The following is a 23,458-nucleotide window of genomic DNA, read 5'->3' as shown; positions in this document are numbered from 1 at the left end:
TCTGAATGTGTATGTAGTGGTACTGAGGGTAGTAGGGTTAGTAGCTTCTGTCCGATTGTGTAGGTACTGAGGGTAGTAGGGTTAGTAGCTTCTGTCTGTTTGTGTAGTTACTGAGTGTAGTAGGGTTAGTAGCTTCTGTCTGAATGTGTAGGTACTGAGGGTAGTAGGGTTAGTAGCTTCTGTCTGAATGTGTAGGTACTAAGGGTACTAGGGTTAGTAGCTTCTGTCTGAATGTGTAGGTACTGAGGGTAGTAGGGTTAGTAGCTTCTGTCTGATTCATGTGCAGGTACTTCACTCAACCTGTCCAATCACTGAGTGGAGGGTGGTTACACACACAACAGAGGTGCTCCAATCAGAGCCAAGTCCGTTGGCTAAATTAAGGAAATTCACCAGACTTACAGTATCTCAGTAACCTCAGTTAAATAAATCTAGGCATGGCTCTAGAACCCACCCGCCTAGGCAAATTCCTAGTGGTGGTGTGTTGTAATGTAATGTACCTACCGATACTGTGTGAGAGTGAGTGAGTGAGTGAGTGAGTGAGTGAGTGAGTGAGTGAGTGAGTGAGTGAGTGAGTGAGTGAGTGAGTGAGAAAAGAAAAAAATTGTGATAAAATAGATAGAGCGGGAGCGGGAAAAAAAATAATGAGCAGTGCACTGATCAGATAAAGTGAGACAGTATGATGATGAGAATGGAAAACACAGCATACACTGCCAGAATAGTACACACCATGTGTGTGTGTGTGTGTGTGCATATCTACGCGCGTGTTCACCACACAGGAAGTGTTGCGCTGGAGAGAACGCATCACTTCCTGTCCCGTTTATTACCAGTCCTCTTCAGATAACAACGATCAATATTATTTTGGGAAACGTTTAGAGAATGGATGGTGGGATGAAATATCGTCCTGTTACAGAAACAATCAAGTCATCCACAATGGGATGGGAAAGGGCGTGCGGGGTAAGAGAGAGAGAGAGAGAGAGAGAGATCTAACGGATGTTTTGGCTCCCTTTCGTACAAGAACAAGATGGCATTGTGATAGCATTGTTATGCATGCACACACAGTCACACACATGCAAAGTCTCAAAGACAATGAGAAGACATGAGATATCCAATGATAATGAGACAGTGATGGCATGTACTTGTGTGTGTGTGTGTTTGTTCCTGTCAGATAACTGGCCTCTGGTGACTCATCCCTGAGGGAGAGGGGGGTTATGGGAAAAAAGCCTGATGCCTCATGCCTCAGCCAACAGCTGGGAAGAACACACACACACACAGTGGGGACACACGCAGTGGGGACAAATAAAAGAGGGTGGAGGGAGTTACAGTGTTTGGTTTAGTATTTGTTTTTTGTACAGACACATCCATAGGAGTTCATGAATAGCCAGCCATTCATTTAGTCCACCAATTGTTTACTTTTTATTTAGAAAAATGGGTAAAAAAATAAATCACTTTTAATTTTGCCTGAGATTATTAACACTTTGATCGCCATGGTTCAAATTCATAATTTACCATCCCTAGCCAGCTCTATTTGTCTATGGAGAAGTTCCCCTTCTTTGCAGGGCTATAACTTTTTAAATTATATTGCTAAATTGCCATTATTATGGCCCATTCAATGTCCTATATCCATTGTTCAGGGTGTAGCAACGATATACTTTTTCATTCACATATTCATACTAAAATATGGTCTAAAGTATAAGTATGTTTTTATCGTTTTCTGCAGCTTTCTCCAGAACTTGATTTATAGCTCCAAATGCATTATATTGATGATCAAATACAGTTTGGTAGCGATCGTTGCCAGATGAAAAATTTCAACTGGACGTGGTTCTAGAAGTTACTACGTATCATCTGATATTGACCGGATGGGCGAGGGGGCGTTTATAATTCCGTGGGCAACGTTATACCATTCGTCTAGTGTGGGTCATATGGTCATCAGAGCAGTTTATATGGAATACGTTAGAAAATAACGCTGGATCTTACCGTATGTTCCTCGCGCCGTTAGGGGATGAGCGTGGAGTAGACAGTTTTCGATTATGGGATGTTGATCCTGATGAACCATTTCCAGGTTGTATAATACTATATACGTCCAAATAACGTTGTTTATTGAGTTAGGGCGATTGATTATCCAGTGTGTTGAGATGGGGTCCGGCTACCGATCGCGAGTGCCCGGACGGATTATGGATGAGCACTTCCTGTTTGGCGCGCCCCTCCCTCTTGGCCGATCTGCCGATCGGCCACCGGATGGCGCTCTTGAACCGTTAGACAGTTGAGTGGAGCTTACCAGTACATCTCATGTCTCCGGAGGAGAAATATGATTTCGATCACAGATTTTTGAATTATTGATATCAAAGACGAGTTACGGCGTCTTCGGCAGAATGAGCATGGCTAGGAATGACGTCTAAACACGTCATCGGCGATTAAAGTGTTAAAGGAACACGGCAACTTTTTGGGAAATTAGCTTATTTGCCATCTACCCTAGCCTGGAGTTAGACAAGCAGATACATACCATTTTCTTCTCTGTGCATGCATTATGCTTAGGGAACAGCCACACAGTTAGCCTAGTTTAAAAAGTTGGCGTGTTCCTTTAAGTGCAGGGGGGGGCTAAATGTCAGTTTTGACAACATGGAATACAGTCATTTGACCAACACGCCAGAGTATCATATCACAATGTCTTTCTTAGTTTTGACCGTATTTGACGGTATTCAGTTTTCCAGTACAAATTACAATGTGATGTGACGGTCCGGGCCCCCCCACCCCTCCTAGCGAGGGGTGGGGGGGGGGGGCAGGACACAGACTGTGCGAAAAAAGGGGACAGCACCCAAAAAATGCACAAGGTGAGTAGACCACGGGACAGAAGGACCAGAGTCTACACCACCGCACGTCCCGCTCGCTACCAGGGAAATGTACGCGAAGCATAAGCTTGTGTTACCGCTCCCACACTTCGTGGGGTCGGGGTTCCGAACCCTGACCCCGCCAGCAAAGCCTTAGCAGCGGAGGAGGTCCCACCCCATGGACCACTCAAAGGCAGGCCTGCCGCCGAGTCCAGGAGCCAGGACCTGACTAAGGTCGCTTTCACACAGGGGCTGTTTGGTCCGGACTATCGGACCAGAATTCGATAGTCCGGTTTTTCGGGTTTGTGTGAATGCGCGTCGAACTTGGTCCGCGGACCAAACACACAAACTCTGGTCCGCCCAAAAACATAGGTCTCGGTTCACTTCATCGGACCAAATGCGGACCAAATATAGGAAGTGCTTATTATTATTACCACTGCGCGCGGCATTCACTGCAAAACAAGCACACTGCATCTATCTATCTATCTATATATCTGTGCATCTTGGGTAGAAGGAAGAAAAAACGCGGCTTATTATTATTATTATTATTACCGAGGCGCGCGGCATTCACTGCAAAACAAGCACACTGTACACATATGGGCAGAAGACCAAATAAAACAGCTACTTGTGGACACTCATAAAAACAACGTGGTGTACAAGTTGTTTAGCGAGAGGATGGTGGTAATGGGCTTCAATAGAACAATGGATCAATGCCACTGACGTTTCTCTCTGTGCCAATCGCGCTACGCCTATTTCTGCCTCTAACAGCCTGCTTGCTAGCTAGCTAATGCCTAGTTCTATCACTGGTTAAGCTCTTTCGAAGTTGGTTAAGGTTAGAGTTTGGAATCAGGGCTGGTGGTCTATCGCCCTGCTCTAAACCAAACTCTAACCTTAACCAACTTCGAAAGAGTCGCCAAGCTTAACCAGTGATAGAACTAGGCGTCACGCGACGTCACGCGATTGGCGCTGAGAGAAACGTCAGTGGCCAATCAGATCGCGGAAAACTGCAACTCCGTTGGTAAAAGTCTACACGCGGCCAGGCCAGTGTTTCTAGTTGCAGCAGGGCATTAGTTAGATAACCTAGGTGGGGAACAACCAGGAGATCACTGCAACTCACACAAGTTGGAGAACTATCTCTCTCTCTCACACACACACAAAGGGAGCCGCATGTGTTTGGTGGAGGCGGGACCCTTACAAAAAACTGTTGTTGCTAATCATTGACACATGCTAGCCTGTAATAATCCCCCCCAGAAAAATCTACTTTGCATTTGATATATTGCAAATATATGCCATCACACACACTGGCATTTAAAGGGTTAGAATTATAAAATGAATATGTGGTGTTATGATCAGGGCTGAAGTTGAATAAAAGATTGTATTTTTTTCAATCTGACATTACAAAAAAATGAAAATCCATCAAAATCAGTGTTGTTGCTAATCATACATAATGCTAGCCTGTTTAACAATAATTTGTGATGCCATCACAAACACTGGCATTTAAAGGGTACAAATAAAAAGATTCCTGCACCAGAATGCAGGAAATTAAGTCTTTGTAACAAAAAATTTCCTGGTGGGGGACCCCCAGACCCCCTGCTTTAAAAGTGGCCTGACTGGGGCTATATTACCAGGTACTTTTTGGGTACTTTTTTAGTCCCTGCTCTGTCGAGGTTCCAAGCGCGTGCCAAGCGGGTAGAAGTGGTACCAGAAAAGTCACGTGAAACACTGCAGACCACTGATTGGTCAGAAGAGAGACGCGTCACATGTTGGAGCGTCCTGGGGAAAAAAACAGAAAACCTGCCATCTTTAAACTACCTCGCTACTTTCGGTTAGCGTTAGAATGGAGTAGGTCGCATGTGACACAGCTGCTCACCCGTTATTTATTTTTTTCCGTTTTAAAAACATATTTATAAACCATTAATGCGTTTAAAACTTGACGCATATATCAACTGAGACTATCAACTAACTATATTGACCAAAATAATCGAGATGTCACCAAAGAAAGCCACAACGAGTCCAAAAACAGTCGTAGAGGTCCCGCCGCAGGAATCAGGATTCGTACAGCGGACAGCAGGAAATATAGACTTGACAGTGGCCGCTTCAAGTCCAACCCCATCAAACACCTCCGCAGATACCGAACATATCATCCGGAAAATGGAGGAAATGGGGAAGACAATAACTAGCATAATAACTCAAAAAGTAGATGATATTAAAGAATCTATTGAAGGCAAAATTGATGCGCTGAGAGCGGACGCCGACGCACAGATTAAACGCACCGAGGCTCTGGAAAAAGTAATGGAAGCCCACGAAAACAATTTCACTCGCATCTACAATGAAGTAGAGGTTAACAATGTTAACCTAACTGCTGAGATGAAGGGGAACTACAAAGAAATCAATACGGAGCTCAGCGTAATAACGTTGGAGCTTAAGCGAATCAATGAAGAACAGAAAGCCAAAATATTCAAGATGGAATATCAAAAACGCAAGCTGAATATTCGTATTGTCGGTCTGGACGAATCAGTGAGATGTGCAAACCCTGAAGAGTTTGCCACAGAATTACAGAAAATCTTGGGAACAGAGATCCTTCCTAATGTACCAGAGGTGGAACAGTGCTTCAGATTGGGGACCCGCTCCATTGGCAATAACGCTAAGCCCAGAGTGATATTGGTTATACTGCGCCAAGTCAGAATAAAATAAATTATTATTCGTGAAACTCGCAGGATGAAAGGCAATCTGAAATACATGGAGGTACCAATACACTGCTTTGAAGATTATTGTCGTGATGTAGTGGAACTGCGTGCCAAGTTCAAGACGGTGATGTCTCAACTATACCTGGAGAAATACAGACCCCTACTAATATACCCTGCAATACTTCGCATTGTCGATAAACAAGGAGCAAGGGTTCTCCTCAACTCGCCTGAAGATGCAGCCAAATTCTTGTCTGCACAACACGCAGAATAGTGTATAAATGGCCTTTTAATCTCAGTTATGCAAGGTCACCATATAGTACAATCTTTAATAACCGAGGATTTGGGACAGAGAGACCTACGTGCTCAGAGTTTTTGAATGCTTTCCCCAACGTGTTTATATTATTGCGGACATATTGGATTCAAGATTGGAACACTCCAGAACATACTGGAACATTCAAACAATGTAAAAATGACATATTGGAATAATCTAGAACATCGAAGCATTCTTTGATATTTGGAACATTCTGGAATATCAGCAATACGTGGTCATTCACTCTACCAGAAGCCCCTCGGGGGAATAATCAACAGCTATCTAGATGCAGAACCACAGAGCCATCATAGCCGGCCGGCAGAAATATCACTCTACACAACGATCATCGCCCACCCCGGTCAGGGGAAATGCTGCATATACGTATTTAAAAACTGTTTTTTATTAATGGGAAATAATTCCACTACTTCTCCAATTTATACTTTAGATGTTTAAGCATAGCAATGCTCTTTTAAGATCTAAGTTAATGTTCTCTTCCTTTTACTTGTTTTTTTTCTTTTTCATCCGCTCTCTCTGATTTATTGAGGCTCTCTCTTCAGTTCAATACCTTCATATTATTCATGGGTTACTATAAATTACACAAGTTCATATAAAATGTAAGTGATTAGGGCATGACAATTGAAGCTTATTTTTGGTCTTTATTTTTAGTTTTATCTCATTTAAATTTTTATTTATTTATTTTTTACGGGAAAGTGGCCAAGCCACAGTCGACATTCTACTTATGGTAGAATTTAGAGTGTTAGATCCTATGGTATACATAGGAATGTTAAGGATAATTGGATCATTCTGGGATATCCGGTGGTGCAAGGGAGGGAGTCATACGCAAAGGTTGTGTTCATGGAACACAATCCTGTACGACTCTCGGTGGGAGGGAAGGGTAGGGGATTTTTATTTGTATATATGTATGTGTTTAAGCTCGGCTCTCAACGGGACCTCACTAGTGGGATGTATATCTATTACTGCCTCGCACTCTAGAAGCATTACCAAAAATTACAATGCAACATGTATAGACTATGGCTAGTTTGAATATAATGATATGGAACACCGGGGGAATAAATAACCAACTCAAACGCAAAAGCGTGCTCACACTGATGAAAAAAGAACATGTGGACATTGCTCTGCTAAGCGAAACGCACATTCTAGGGAAAGACATAGATAAATTAGCGGACAACATATACCATAATATCAGTCACTCCTCTATTGGTACGAGAACTCGGGGTGTAGCAATAGTCGTTAAACGTAAGTTGAATATTGTACTAAAGGGAGTATGGTCTGATGTAGAAGGTCGGATAACTATAGCTAAGATTGAACATAAGAACAGGAAAATAGCGTTGATAGCGGTATACGCCCCAAATTTGTACGAAGAAGATTTCTTCACTACATTAACCAATGCAATGTTAGACATTCCCGATTACTCATTTATAATAGGAGCGGATTTTAATGCCATCTGGAACCCAAGGATGGACAAATCTTACCTCGCCTTTTCCAGCGAACAAAAGAATTCATCGAAGGCATTAAAGGATTGGTCAAAGATTACAGGTGTAAATGACTTATGGCGGTTACTTAATCCCACGACCCGAAAGTACTCTTGTCGATCTGCGAGACATAATACACTATCCAGAATAGATTATGTCTTTGCATCACAGAGACTATTTGATAATTATGAAGTGGAAATGATACCCAACGCAGTATCAGATCACTGTTATTTACTCCTTAAAGGTACATTTGGTATACTATCCTCCCGAGCCCCAAGATGGCGATTTAACTCGTTGCTGCTTAATAACAAGGAATTCATTACACAACTCAAAGAAGCTCTTATAGTATTCCAACGGGAGAATGCAAACTCGGTGCAAGACCCCAGAATAATATGGATGTCGGTAAAGGGAATGATCAAATACTTCACGGATAGCTTTTCCTCCAAAATGCGCAAGAATCAAAGCACAAAACTGGCTGAGCTGGAAACGCTTTACTCAACGTTATTTAATTCTCTGAAATACAACAACTCAACTCGACTAGAAAATCAAGTTAACGTACTAAAAATAGAGATCAATGCCATATACAGACAACAATCGGAAATACAAATACGCAGCACAAGACAACAGCAGTACTCCCATGGTTCCAAACCCAGCCACCTATTAGCCATGCGATTAAGAATTAATGCAACATTTGCAGATATAACTACCATTAGAGCACAACAAGTACTTGTAACAGATCCTGTAAAAATAAACGATACATTCAAAGTATTCTACTCCGACTTATATAAATCAGAAATGACCTTCGATCAAAACAAAATGGACACATTTCTTAATCAAATTATTCTCCCTAAACTTTCAGAGGATGACGCTAAACAGTTAGAAACACCGATCACACTAGAGGAACTCAAGAAGGCCATAACCGCAATGAAAAGTGGTAAGGCTCCTGGAAGAGACGGTTTCCCATCAGAAATGTACCTTTCTTGTTGGGACATAATTGGCCCCTTATTACTAAATATGATCTTATACTCAGTCAAGGAGGGGAACTTCCATAAGAATGACAATATTGCACTCATAACAGTCCTCCTTAAAAAAGACAAAGACCCCAACGAGTGCGGTAGTTATAGACCTGTAAGCCTCCTCGGAACAGATATCAAACTGTACTCTAAGGTATTAGCCATCAGATTACGAAAGCATATGACGTCTTTAGTTCACCCGGACCAAACTGGCTTCATAGGAGGCCGCCTGATCACTGAGAACATAAGACGTATACTGCACGTACTTGATGCCGACAAGGAGGACACCATACCTAAGGCGATGCTGTCCCTGGATGCTATGAAGGCCTTTGACAGGCTGGAATGGTCGTATCTGTGGGCAGTGCTAGAAAGGATGGGGTTAGGAAAAGGATTCATCGATATGATTAAAGTATTATACAAAGACCCATCGGCCATGATTACAACAGGCACAATCATCTCCCAAATATTTCCGGTATCACGCTCTGCCAGACAGGGTTGTCCTCTTAGTCCCGGACTGTTCAATCTATCATTAGAGCCTTTAGCACAATATATAAGACAATCCCAATCCATAGAACCAATCGTAATCAAGGGCACACAACAAAAAAAAATGTATATGCGGACGATGTAATATTGTTCATGCAAAACCCCAACACCACATTGCCTCATCTGCCCAAGTTGATTGAGGACTTTGGTGATTTATCGGGATTTAAGATAAATTGGCCGAAGTCGGCTTTCCTTCCACTTAACACCCCTGCAAAAAAAGATACAACCCTCCCAGGACAGATACCGATGGTAAAACATTTCAGATGCTTGGGAGTGGAAATATTCCCTACCATAAGACAAACGGTGAAGCACAACTACACAAAAATCCAAAACAAAATCAAAGACGACCTTGATAGATGGGCAAAACTTAAAAACACAGTACAAGCACGGATATCAATAGTTAAGATGGATGTACTACCTAAAATCAACTTCTTCAGTTCAATGCTACCGTTACCCCCTCCAGAGGGTTACTGGAAAAGATTACACTCCTCCACATACAAATTTATTTGGAATAACAAACCACCACGTATAAAAAGATCCACCGCACAGAGAAATAAAGCAGATGGTGGCATGGCATTTCCAGATTTTTTTCTATATTTTAAGGCGTACACATTAAGTCCATTGACAACATGGTTTGACTCCCAAGCATTAGCATCCTGGAGAAAAATAGAAGAAAACATAGTAGCCCCACATAGACTGAAGGACATAGCATACACTAAACTACCAATCAAGCACTGTGAACGAAAATTTGGCCCAATAATTACTCATGCGATCCGGATATGGCGTGAATCACACAAAAAAAATCCTAACCCACAAAAATGGCACAATCATACTCCCTTATTCAATAACAATGCACTCTTAATTGGAAAACGACCTATAAGATTCCCTATATGGGAAGAGCAAGGCATACACTCATTAGGGGATGTTTTTAACAAACAGGGTTTTTGTAGTGATAAAGAAATACGCAAAAAATTTAATCTCACCAAGTCCACATGGCTTTTTCACAAACAGTTAGAGCTATGTTTGAAGTCTCACGGTGTTCCATTAGACAGACCAATTGAACACCACAGATACCACAAATTCTTCTACGCAAGAGAGACATCGAGAGGTTTTGTTTCAGAATTTTATCATCAATTACTAACGTCCTCGTATGAAACCCTCCAACTTGACTCTGTCTGGAGGAGGGATATACCAGACCTGGAAAATGACTTTGATTGGCAAGGAGCCTGGGCAAATGTCCGACTTACATCAAGGAACCCGGATCATCAACAAATCAATCTTAACTATATTCACAGGACATACTTGACTCCTATAAGACTGTGCCGAATGGGGCTTAAACAAGATTCCAAATGCACCCAATGTGCAAATGGGGACGAAGGGACATTTATGCACATGTATTGGGACTGCTCACCAGTTAAGGCATTCTGGAAAGATGTGACCCAACAAATATCAAAACTCGTATCTTGGAATATACCTGTACACCCCTCGGTATTATTATTGAATGATGTTTTTGAGTTTGTAGTGAATCCACAGCTAAAGAGATTGGTTTTATCGGGTATCACAGTAGCCAAAAAGCTGATCGCATCACGCTGGTTTCAACCGGAAAAAATGTGCCGTAAAGTTTGGTTTCTTACATATCTCGATGTAATTTACCATGAAATATCTACAGCAAGAATTCTGGGTCTCAATGAATCCAAAATGTCAATGTGGTTAGAAGTGGTGGAGAGAATAAAAGCTAGCTTATAATGGTAGTCTCTGGTTAGGTGCGAGGGATAGTGGAGGTACTTCTCAAGGTGGGGTCCGGGAGGGGGGGGTTCGAGCTGAGCATATGTGTGTAGGTTTTTTTAGATAACAGGTATTAGGGGTATATCTTATATAAGACAACTAACTAAAATGTGATCTCATTGGATGTGCCCTGACAATTAATGCTTGTACATCTTATCGTGTGTTGTCATGTTTGTTTATATGTTTGTTAAAAAAAATAATAAAAAAAAAATAAAAAAAAACTACCTCGCATGAACTCCAAAGAAGAAGACGAAGTGACAGTTTCATATTTTTATATATATATTTATATTGTATAGTTTTACATACAAAACTATTAAGCATTTCATAATGGCAGCTCGCAAAATAGATCCGTGGTCGTTTGAAGAGGTGCAGACGTTCCTCGGTTTGATTGCAGAGGAGAGGATCCAGCGAGAGCTAGACGGAGCGACGCGGAACGAGGAAGTGTTTAAATCAATAGCTACACTGATGGCCGACCACGGCTTCCAAAGGTCTTTCCAGCAGTGCAGGGAGAAGTAAATTTTTTTTTAAAGTGACTACATCTCGCTGGATCCTCTCCTCGGCAATCAAACCGAGGAACGTCTGCACCTCTTCAAACGACCACGGATCTATTTTGCGAGCTGCCATTATGAAATGCTTAATAGTTTTGTATGTATGGGCGAGCTCCCGTAGCTCACCGCGTACCTCGGCGCCATTTCTGCGTCGGGGACAACCGTGCTCGTCACGGATCTGGGGTACACGAGTTCGATTCCCGGACCCGCCGTATTTTCTCAGAGTGTCTTCCCCTACTCTATATCCCATTCAACCTGTTTCTGTCGGTCATGCTTGACCAGAAAAAGCGATAAACGCTAAAAAATAAAGTTAAAAAAAAAATTGTTTTGTATGTAAAACTATACAATATAATATATATATAAAAATATGAAACTGTCACTTTGTCTTCTTCTTTGGAGTTCATGCGAGGTAGTTTAAAGATGGCGGGTTTTCAGTTTTTTTCCCCAGGACGCTCCAACGTGTGACGCGTCTCTCTTCTGACCAATCAGTGGTCTGCAGTGTTTCACATGACTTTTCTGGTACCACTTCTACCCGCTTGGCACGCGCTTGGAACCTCGACAGAGCAGGGACTAAAAAAGTACCCAAAAAGTACCTGGTATCAGGTACTTTGGTAATGGAAAACCGAAAATGCTGAGTAGAGTAGAGTAGAGTAGGTACCATGCAGTGGAAAAGGGGCATAAGAGCCACAAAGATTACTGTGGTACCACAAAGAGCCACACCATATACCAGCATTTCTCAACCTTTTTTTCAGTCACGGCACCCTTCATGTGTTTATAGGTCCCACCCTTTGGCCTCTGAAGTTGTTAATGTCTTTTTTTTGGCCTGACATGGTTAAAAGTACCCTGTGAGACCCACGGTTGCAAAATTACAAAATCACTTTTAGCCATTAAAAAATGTAAATCTGTAAATGTTTATCTAAAAAAATTTAAGCACATGTACACATAGTCAATGGGTCCTGTTGTTCAGCCTCACAATGCTATTGGATAGTAAATATGTTTATTAGGGCTGTCAGTTTATCACGTTAATTAGATTAATTAATTACACAGCAAATTATCGCGTTATGAAAATTAACTCAAAATTACAAAAGATAAATAAAAAAAATAATTAAATAATCTTTTTTTTGTATCTCATTCATTCCATAATAATGTAGAATACACATTTACAGACTTTTTTTTTAATATGGTCCATTTGCATGTTCTTGGTATCTGATTCTAGGGACATCTATGATTCTCAGGGAATGTATTCCCAGTGTCAGAAATACTGTGGGCTAGATCCACAAAGAATGGATTGCACGGTGGAAGTTGCACCCTTACTTACAATTCATTATGAATTGAAAATGGGGAACCCTGATGTAAACAAGACGAAAGTCTTTCTCTGGTCTGCATCCCCTTAACAATTGTGTGTATTGAGCCGTACTGTATTGTACCCATTCTGCAATCTGTTAATAACATTTTCATTCAATCAATCAATCTGCGCGGTGATTGATTGAATGACATTTTTATTTTGAGTAAATTGTAATGAACTAAATGAGAATATCAATAAATTTCTTTTTATCTTTGACTGTGAATAACACCATGCTCAAATTGACCAGACCTGAAAAATCTAAGCAAATTAATAGATGGAAGATGATTAAACAGAATGTTTGTAGATACAGTACTGAATTCTGCCATCCGGACACATGCAATTTGAAATATGATTATAGAATATCAGGCATAAAATAGTTATGCGATTAAAATGCGATTAATTAGATTAATTAATTACAAATCCTGTAATTAATTAGATAAAAAAATTTAATCACCTGACAGCACTAATGTTTATAGGCCTCTGGCCTCTGAAGTTGCTAATGTATTTTATTTGGGCCTCACATGGTAACCTCTTAAGCCCGAGCGGTCCGGTACTGGACTGCAAATGACATCATGCCATAAATCCATCTCTACAGAATGTATGAATTAATGTTGCGTTTTCTTTTCAAATGTAGCAAAGAGTAAAGAACCTAACCCTGTCAAAACAGCAGTCAAAGTGTATATTTTCAGCATTATGTTTGTTTACCAATGATTTTAACTGTGAAATATAAGATTATAGAAATGTCAGGGCATTGAGTCTGAAAACGGTGCATATTGACTGGAGGAAGTGGCACAGCCAAAAGTGAGTGTAGTCTTTTGAAGGAAGAGACCCAGGGCTTTCAATGGGATTTAGAATTTCAAAAAACTACACTGTCAATCATCTGACTTCTGGATTTACTTTTTTATTTATCTTATTTTTCAGGATTATCTCCCACAAACCTGAACGTTATTGCCATAAAACAGAACACAGTTAGTTTCTCTAACTTTGTGTGAACATCTAGCAAAAAACGGCGTTGCATTCTGATGAAAAATGGTGGAGAAATTTACATGATAAAAAAGTAACTGTACTTACTTACAGTAGATTTCATTAACGGTTTGTGAATCACGCCTGGTGATACTAAATTCAGATTGAACTCTGCCATTGGAAAGGGGACATTTGGGCAGCTGGGTGGCGTAGCGGAGATTGCGCTCGTCACCAATGCAAGAGACTCCGGTATCGAATCCCAGTCTCAGCATTGCCCTCGGCTTGGGCCGGCCGTTGTACTGGCTCATTTGGCAGAGTCAGCGGGTGGAAGTCGATGGGTGGGGATTGGACGTTGTGGACAGCGACTCCTACAGGTCGGTTGGGTGACGCCTGCACAGCAGAGACAGGAAGTATCGGGGGCAGCGTGAGCCTCCCACGCGTTACTCCTCGCCACTGAGAGTCCGTGCTGTCTGGTGAAAAGATGCGACAGGCTGCCTCCTCGTGTACCGGAGGGGACACGTGATGCAAGGCTTCTATCCTCACTACAACCGACCAGTGGGGGGCATAGTCTAGCAATGTTCAAGACAGGGGAGGGGAGAATTGGCAATACGAAATTGGGATGAGAGAGAAATAGAAAAATAAGGAGAAAAAGTGGATCAAAAAAAGGAAAGGGGAGATTTGGCCCGATCCATAGATGTGCGACTTGGCTATAATAAGGTCATTTATAGGCCTGATATTCTATATTCTATAATCATATTTCAAAATGCATGTGTCAGGATGGCAGAATTCAATACTGTATCTACAAAACCTTCTGTTTAATCATCTTCCCTTTATTAATTTGCTCAGATTTTTCAGGTCTGGTACATTTTTGCATGGCGTTATTCACAGTAGAGGTAAAAAAAGGAAAAAAGTTTATCGATATTCTCCTTTGGTTCATTACAATTGACTCAAGCCTAGTAACAGACACAATATTTCTGACACTGGGAATACATTCCCTGAGATCCATAGATGTCCCTAGAATAAGATACAAAGAACATGCAAATGGACATTTAAAAAGAATATGTCTGTAAATGTTTATTCTACGTTCTTATGGAATGAATGACATTAAAAAATAAATGGATGGCGCCACACAATTACGGGCAAAGAGCTGCATGCGGCTCGCGAGCCGCGGGTTGGCCACCCCTGGTCTAGACCCTCGCCCGTCACCTCCCGCCACGCGTGGCGCGTCCTCGCTGGCCTCCATCTCCCTGCAGGCCACAGTCACCTCCTCGATGGCGGAGCCGAAGAGACCAACCTCGGAGAGGGGGGCCAGGAGGAGGGGAAGTCTCCTCCCCTCATCCAGCGACGCCTGCTCCAGCCACAGGTGCCGCTGGGTCAGGGTGGCCAGAGCTTGCAGCTTCCCCGTGGCTATGGCCTGGAGCTGCGTCAGGTGCAGGCTTGTCCCCAAAGCCTGAGCAAGAATGTGACGCTGCTCCGGACCCAGGTCTTCCCCACTCGATATCAGCCCCGACTGGAAGCGCGCTAGCTGCGCGATATTCGTCATAGCCGCCAGGCTCTGGGTCGAGGCGATGTAGGCCTGGTCGGACCAAAAAGCCAGCTGCCGGGCCGACTTTCCCCTCTGCAGTGGCTTCTTCTTGGGCTCCCACACCATTTCTGGGCAAAGGACGGCGGCCAGCGGTTTGTTAAGCTGCGGCACGGCGTCCTTCAAACCCCGGACCCGGACCCGTGATGCGGGGCACCACCTGTCCCCGAGCCACATAGGCGTCCATCGCTGTGAAGGCCGGGCACAGCATGCTCGGCCTGCCCAGCGGGCGTTGTTGGAAAACGTGGCCTACCATGGCATCGGGGATAGGCGCTGGCAACGGAATTCTGTTAGCGAGCGCCAACATGAGCTCGGGGAAATCCATAAGCGGCAATGGGGGTGGCCGGACAAGTGAAGGTGCATGTAGCGAAAGCTTTCAGTGATATATAGGTCATGAGGTTAAATCCCACTAGAGCAGAACGAGATACAAGAACAACATTTTACTTTTGAGGGCCAGCTGTATACGATTTCTTCCCTTTATAGTTAGATTACATGAGACATAATAGGTATGTTGACAGAATCCAATCCACTCATTGCCCAGAGTGTTTTCAAGCAATCCTGGTGGTAAAGAAAATATTGCTTTACAATTCATAGGAAGCATTAGTGTGTTTAGTCATCCAGGCCATAACTCAGCTGTTTACTAGGAGAGAGAGAGAGAGAGAGAGAGAGAGAGAGAGAGAGAGAGAGAGAGAGAGAGAGAGAGAGAGAGAGAGAGAGAGAGAGAGAGAGAGAGAGAGAGAGAGAGAGAGAGAGAGAGAAACCCACACACACTGTAGAGAACATAACGGCTGGCTGTCGTGTGTGTGTGTGTGTGTGTGTGTGTGTGTGTGTGTTCAATCAAATTCATTGTTTTTTTGTATTTTTAATCAAGTACTTTGGTGCACCACTTTCTGCCCTTGCAAAGTCCAAGCTGTTTTTGGCTGGGGTCCGCCCATACTCGCAATGTGCTTTGAGTGACAGTCACCCACCTGCACTGGCAGATACCTTTGGTGGAGAGAGAGAGAGATAGAGAGGGAGAGAGAGAGAGAGAGGGAGAGACAGATAGAGAGAGGGAGAGAGAAGAGGCTCTCATACACGCTAGGCGTCATCAGCCTGGCCAATTTGTGTGTGCGTGTCTGTGTGTTTTCATGTGTGTCTGTGTGTGCGCTGACGCATGGTTCTGTGGGACTAAATAATTTCGCCGCAGGGGGGGGGGGGGGGGGGGGGGGGGGCATAATCCCACAGGACAATGCATTGGAAAATTGTTTCACATGACAAGATATACCTCCGTAAATATTATTGCATGGATCGGAATACGGGCGCGTGTGTGGAAGCGTGCGCTATGATATTTTGCAACAGGTTGACCGTGATACAGCGAGTGCTCTCTTGACAGAAAGAGAGAGAGGGACATAAGTCCCCTCTCTCTCTCAATGCCGTGCGCTCAGAGACTCGCACCGTATGGGCCTCTCTCTCCCTCTGTCTCTGTCTCTCCCTCTCTCTTTTGAGGAAGTGCTGACTGACAGGGAAACCGCTTCCGCATTATTTCCACTCGCTCCATTTTTATCATAATTTCAACGTATCACAGTTGATTGTGGGCGGGCGGTGGCAGATCAGCGCCTTCCTACATAGGAGAGCGAGTCTGGTTCAGTGGGGGAGGTTCTTGTCTGAGCTGAGCTGATGAAACAGGACTGGCTAGAGATTTCACATCTAGTCAGTGTTGGTACAACCCCACATTGCTAAAAAACAATGCAACCCACTGGAAAGGGCAATTTATAAGATAGTGGACCTTTAAATGAATTGATGTTTAACTTGTCCCCGTGTCCAGTCCTTTCGACTAGCCCCACCCGTTCATTGTAAACAATGATGCATGTACTTGTATTAACGTTATTGTGTGTTGTAGCTATGTTAATACATTCTGAATGGCATTAACGTTAGTTGGGTATGCTAGCTAGTATGATAGTCCAGACAAACAAAGCTATTTAGTTAGCTTGCTAGCTATCGTTGGTAATCAAAAGTTGTCTGTATTTAACGTTACCTCAGGATACCACTGCCATTGTATTTAGTTGGGTTAGCTATTTAGCTAATGTTGATAGCATTGAATAGCATCAACGCTAGCTGGCTGGCTACAACAAATTCTCACAAGCTGGCATCGTAAAATCTCAACACCAGCCATGGGAATACTGTTTACTAAATTATGAAGGCGTTTTAATCGTCAAGGTAAGAGAGGATTTGTCATAATCAACTGAGGGGGGTGGGCTGGGGCTAACTACAATGCCGTCAGCTGGGGGATGGGGGTAGGAGGGGGGTGGATGGGGCTGCTAAGACTACAATGCCGTCTGGGGGATGGTACTAGAGGGGTGGGGGGGGGGGTGCACGAGCCAAGTCCTGGGGGGGGGGTAGGGGTTGCTGGAGAGGACCGGGGGAGAGTAACGCCAAGCACCCTTCTTATCTTCTTGACTCCCGACCTGACCTTGTGAATTCCACCGTCTGCAGCAGAGTTGAGACAGGGGGGGGTGCAGCAGCAGTGAAATGCTTCCAGAATGCCCCAATTTGATTTAAACACGATTTATCACGCTTTTAATTTCTTGCGCGACCCCCAGCATGATCTGTGATCTCGATTGTTCCTCAGAATGATACTCAGCGAGTCTCTTTAGCAGTTCCATGTGGGCGACTTCAAGTCTGGCTACAGCCACTACCAGACGGCTTACGTCTCTCCAAATTATTCTTATACAAAGCCAGATCCAGATCGCTCCCATTCCGATCAGCATGCGTGTGAAGATATACAAATCTTCTATGTCTTCAATCTCAAGAGAATAAAGGCAGATCGAATTCCATTTACCCCAGCTGTCGATAGAGAAGCCTAACTGGAATGTTCCAAGTGGACATAGCAGATCAGCCGCGTTCTACTTCATTGAAGAAAATATGCAATCGATCGCTGCAAATGACCAGCTTACTAGATCCATATTGTGGTTTGAGTAGGGAGTTCAACCCGTTGAAGATCTGTTGAAGAAGGTAGAGTAGTCCACACGTCAAGACCGGCTTCAGGGAGGCAGTGAGGGCCGGCGATAGGAACGACCTTGAAGGTCTAGGGGAGAGGAGAGAAAATGCGACTTGTCTCGGCGAGAGGGAGGTGGCGTTGATTGATTGAGTCTTCAGATTTGTTCACTCTGGGACCCGTTTTCAGAAAATAGCGTATTCAGGCTCCCATAACGCGGTTCTGTCTGGACAAAACGTGCATACGATCAAATACTTTGGCGGATACACCCAAAATCGTCACCGTCTGGACAAGGCCTTAGAGTTAGGGTAATAATTAGAGTTAGGTTAAAGTTAGATTAAGGGGTTAGGGAATTAATGTAGTCAATAAAATGTAGGTAATAGAAAGTAGAAAGTATAGAAATACAAAGATGTGCGTGTGGGGAGATCAAGAATCACCAAGTATACTCTCTACATTTTACACATAGTGGTGAACTAACAGTAAGACTAAACTTTAAGATTATAGACAAATAATTGAGTAGAGGAACAATGTTTTCAAACATTATCTAAAGTTGGTAAGTTAGAGTGTTGTGTTCATTCATAGTTAAAGACATTAGAGGTTGAGTACTTTATTATCTAAAGATGGTAAATTAAGAGTGTTGTGTTCATTCATAGTTAAAGACTCCAAGTGATTTGGATTGACTTTCCAACTCCAAATGCATGGGCTGTACAAAAACATTTAAAAACAAGAGATATATGGTTGTTCAGTGCAAGGGGTTTACGCCCCTCGACATTATGTTGCATGCGTCTACAAGCAGGGGATGAGCGTGTACCTGACTTGTGTGTTTTTCTGTATTGATATTTAGGTAGTAGTACTAGTAGGTAGAGCTGGGCGACATGGCCAAAAATGATATTGCGATAACGATAACAATATCATATCACTCGATATTCGATATTGTTATACGTTTTTTTTAAACAGATGTATGTTTCTTTTGCAGCAATTCTTTGTCATTGCCGCCATCTTTAGTGTTACATCCCCTCACACTCCACTTTACATTTAGTCATTTAGCTCAGTGGTTCCCAAAGTCGGGGTCGCGACCCAAAAGTGGGCCGCGAGCAGCCACGGGAGGGCCGCGAGATGATTAAAAAAAAAAAAAAGTAAAAAGTTTTTTTTTTTGTCAGGCCACTGAACTTAGAAGCAGGCCAGGACAGTGTTTCTAGTTGTATTCTAAAATTATATTCTATTGTATTCTAAAATGTGACTATATGGTTTTATATTAACTTAATAAATAAACAAAAACGAAAAATCTACTTATTTCAATGAACATTTCAAACTAAATAACAGATTATGCACATAAAACGCTGAAAACAACCGAAGCAACAATAGTATTTTAATGAGGCTATTATTATAATTATTTTGCAACAAGTTAGCTCTCTCATAAATAGCACATATAAATGAATAACTAACTTGAACTACCGTAACTTAATAGGATTGAAGTGATATTTGGCTTAAAAAATCGGTCGCCTGGCAAAAAAAAAAAAAAAAAAGCCTGACGATGTGCATTGGGCCGCGGCTCTCTGACGCCTTATTTTCTGGGTCCCGGCCTGAAAAGTTTGGGAACCCCTGATTTAGCTGACGCTTTTATCCAAAGTGACTTACAAGTTCTGTATGACATCATCAGGAAGGGCACAACTCTATCAGCTGAGTAACAATGTTCATCAAAGTGTTGAGTGCTACAGTGTAGGTTAGTTTATTAGGACAAGTGCATGACAGTAAGGTTAGTTAGGGTTAGATTTTTTTATTTAAATTTTTTTTATCAGTTCTCAGGCTGGTATGAAAGCGAAAGTAAACCGGCTTCTCTGCTGGCTGTGGCTCCAGGGGAGTTGAACAGTTCTGGCTCTGCTAGTTTCTTTTCTATCTTTTGGCGCTTTTTTGGTGGACAAACCACCGCACATGTCCGTGACTCGTGACTGGAGTCTAGCTCTGCTAGCACACATAGCCTACTGTGTACAGACGGTTTCAAACTGTATTTTAAATTAGAAAGCAAACAAAATAAATAGACAAGAGAAAAATAAATCTCAATTTGGTCAGTATTGTCATTTGGACAAGCAAAGCCATTACTTTAAGTTGCAGGCAAGAAAGACAAGTCTGTCCACTGTCTCTGGTTTTAAAACTGCCCTGTTGCAGGTCACACATTTTTTTATTAAAATAATTCGATTTTCTTTTCAATATCGATTATTAAAATATATCGCGATAATTATCGTTATCGTTATATCGCCCAGCCCTACTAGTAGGGGCCTCGTACTAGTTTTGAAAGAGTGTGTTTATCCCAGGGTGATGTGACTGAGTGGTACCTGTTTGCGGGCTTGACTGAGGCCATGCAGCCGTTGTTGGAGCTCGCTGCGGTAGTTCTGAGCTGCCTCAATGCTCTCCTTGGCCTCCTGCAGCAACGCCTCCACCTCCACAGACATCCTCCCACCTCCTGCAACACACACACGGTTGATTAGACATAGAATTGTCTAGCTCCCTCTTTCAGTTGGATCAGATTTCTCTAACAAAGATAGTGCTCTCTCTCTCTCTCTATGAATATGAACAGGTCATATTCATTGTCTTGCAATTCTTTTGACTCCAGGGTTTCTCTCGTTTCCTACTCCTGGCCCTCATGGCCTTTCACACACCACTTTATTCGTGTGGGTATTTCACCGTGTGAATAAGTATGAAGTGAAGTATTAAGTATGAAATCGGGATCTCAAGTTGTGCCGTCATGCTTGGCCCTCAATGTGTTGAGAGAATGTCATGCTTGACACAAGAGAATTCCATTTTAGAGGAAGAGAGAGAGAGACAGATAAATCTGAGAAACAAAGATCTGAATTGTCGATTCTTAAAATCCCCAAATAACTGTTTTCAATGGATGTCCTGAACTACTACAGAAACTCAATTGACCAAGTCTAATTGAATCCATATTGAGTCTAAATCTAATCGAATCAGGATGGCTGATACCCAGCAGCCATGAGAGAGAGACAGAGAGGAGAGAGAGAGACAGAGAGGAGAGACAGAGATAGAGCGAGCCAGCCACACAGAAAGAGAGAGAGTGTCAGTAAGCGGGGCACTAAAATAGTCCCAGAGCCTGTTATCGTGTTTGTGTGTTGTGTGTGTGTGTGTGTGTGTGTGTGTGCGTGTGTGAGGGATTGAGATATCTAATATTACTGTTATTATACATCTGAGTACAGGTTGTGGGCTTTTGGAAGTGTGATATTCATATCCAGTATGTGCTGTTTAATATAAAATCTGTCAGGCAAAAACTTACCACGTATGTCAAATCCATTCATACATCCCTTACAAAAAACGTACCTGATGGTTATTTATTTATTTATCGTTTATATATTTATATACCGTGGCACCGGCCTGTGTATAAATGATTTGCAATGATACAGCCATGGTGTGTCACTCATTTTGTACTTCTATAAAACCATGGTATAATTCATTTTAAACAATAACACTGATGGTAAATAACATGGTATTTCCATTAATTTCCATGTCAATACCATCATCGTAGTGACCAAAGTAATTATGGAAATACCATGATATTTCTTTCCAGTCCAATTGATGTATCCATCTCAAGGATCCTTTGAGAATGTTGGTCGTGCAGAAATGTGAATATGTAGCCTATACACTGGAACAACCTTCAGAGCAACAGCTAGCATACCTGGCCTATATGCTCCTAGGGAACACTAGTTGGAGGTGGATGTTTCGTACCATGCAGAGCGGTTGGCAGAGATGCAGGAAGTGTGGTGTTGTGCAAACCACTTCCTCAATTACCAGGAAGCTGGTGCTGTATAACAGCCAGATCGCCAACCAATCACCCGCTGGCTAGTGACTAGCCCTTCCTGTAGTGGAATCTGAGTCTGCAGTTAGCTGCTGGTTAAAGTTAACCATTTTCTTTTCAAGCTGTTTATTGTCTTTGGTAGCAGTCTTGGTTTCGGTTCCTTCTCTGTCCCAGTTTAGGTTGTAAGATGAGTTGTAGCAGTAAAGTGTTCGTATTTGAATAGGCTGAGAAAAGAACATTAAAATCAGACAGACACACACACTCAATATATTCAGTAGCGGTGGTAGTTAATGTGATGGCGTACCACTGCTGAATGGATATAGAGGAAACAGTGAGGTTCAAGTCCCTGTGACCTTAGCGGCTGTTATCTAGGAGGTAACCAAAACACAGCTCTACAACATTCTGGAGGGTTTTTGTTATTTTGGCTGCACGTTAAGGTCAGGGCGGTCAAGAGTATGGAAAACTGATTGCACTGAACAAAGTAATATCAACATGTAGAGTTCAGCACTGTGAAGGAGAACTACGCCCAATTTAAGGATTTACGGTATTCCTATGATGTAAGACAGTCCAAAAATAGTAGTGGACACAAAAGAAACTCACTCAAACGAGTGTTAAAGTGATGTCAGACTCATCACGTATAAAGTCTGGAGCTGCTCCATGACAGTGAATTGGGAAAGATGTTAAATTAAAATTAGTGTTGAATGTGTCATGAATTTCTAACTTCGATACAATACCTTGAAAAATATCAATATTTGATACCATTTTCAATACCACAGGACCCTCTTCAGTTTCTTAGCTTCATACGATTTTGAATTATACTTTGCTGTTCAAATACAGCTGGTAGGGTTAGGTTAGGCTGTAGGTGTGTTTTCATTGCAGGCTGAACTTTACATTTAGTAATTTAGCTGACGCTTTTATCCAAAGCGACTTGCAAGTTCTGTACGACAAGTCAGCAGGAAGGATACAACTCTCATTCATGGTTCATTGTTGATGATGTTGAAACGAAGGCTGTTCCCAAACTCTTCAGCTTGTTGATGCTTTGCTAAATGTGTTGCGTTAACACGCTTGGTAGGCACTGCTCTCTGTGGCATGGGCTTGTATATGGGCTTGCTAGTGACATATCCTTTGCCTTTCCTTGTTCATTGGCCTCAAACGCAAAGCATATCCAAACAGTACTCCTGTTTTCTTTTTCAAATCAAAACTGGTCATGGAGGCTCTACACTTTCCATATTTAACAAGCTACCACTGTAACGAGACCCACAGACTATTCAAGTCAAGTCAAGTGGAAGGGAGATGAGAGCTAAGCACTGTGAGTGTGTCTGGGAGGAGGCGGAGGTGTTGGGCAGCAGTGTGTGTGTGCGTGTGTGTGTGTGTGTGTGTGTGTGTGTGTGTGTGTGTAGAGTCTAGTAGGGCTGCTCGATCATGGCAACAATCTAAATGACGATTATTAAACACGATTATTCATTAATTTGAGAACATCATATGATGACGACTGATTTCGTTTTAACTTTCTTCTTGACCAAAGGCTGCCCTTTCTGCCATCTTCTACAAGTTACCAAATATGTTACTTGATTAATGGTCCAGC

General features: G+C 42.5%; 1 protein-coding gene across 1 annotated transcript in view; it reads right to left on the bottom strand.

The window, feature by feature from the left end:
- The window catches only part of crlf3 (cytokine receptor-like factor 3), a 143,761-nt gene that overhangs the window by 61,636 nt on the left and 58,667 nt on the right, over positions 1-23,458 (bottom strand). The window contains exon 2 of the mRNA XM_084329939.1: positions 20,402-20,529. Within this exon, the coding sequence (XP_084186065.1) occupies positions 20,402-20,518 (117 nt within the window). The 5' untranslated portion in view covers positions 20,519-20,529. The remainder of the gene's footprint in view (positions 1-20,401; positions 20,530-23,458) is intronic.

This window comes from Notolepis coatsorum (assembly GCF_963971535.1).
Source record: "Notolepis coatsorum genome assembly, chromosome: 14".
In the NCBI taxonomy this organism is placed as follows: Eukaryota; Metazoa; Chordata; class Actinopteri; order Aulopiformes; family Paralepididae; genus Notolepis; species Notolepis coatsorum.
The sequence above is the reverse complement of the archived record's forward strand: the minus strand, read 5'-3'. Positions and strand labels throughout refer to the sequence as shown.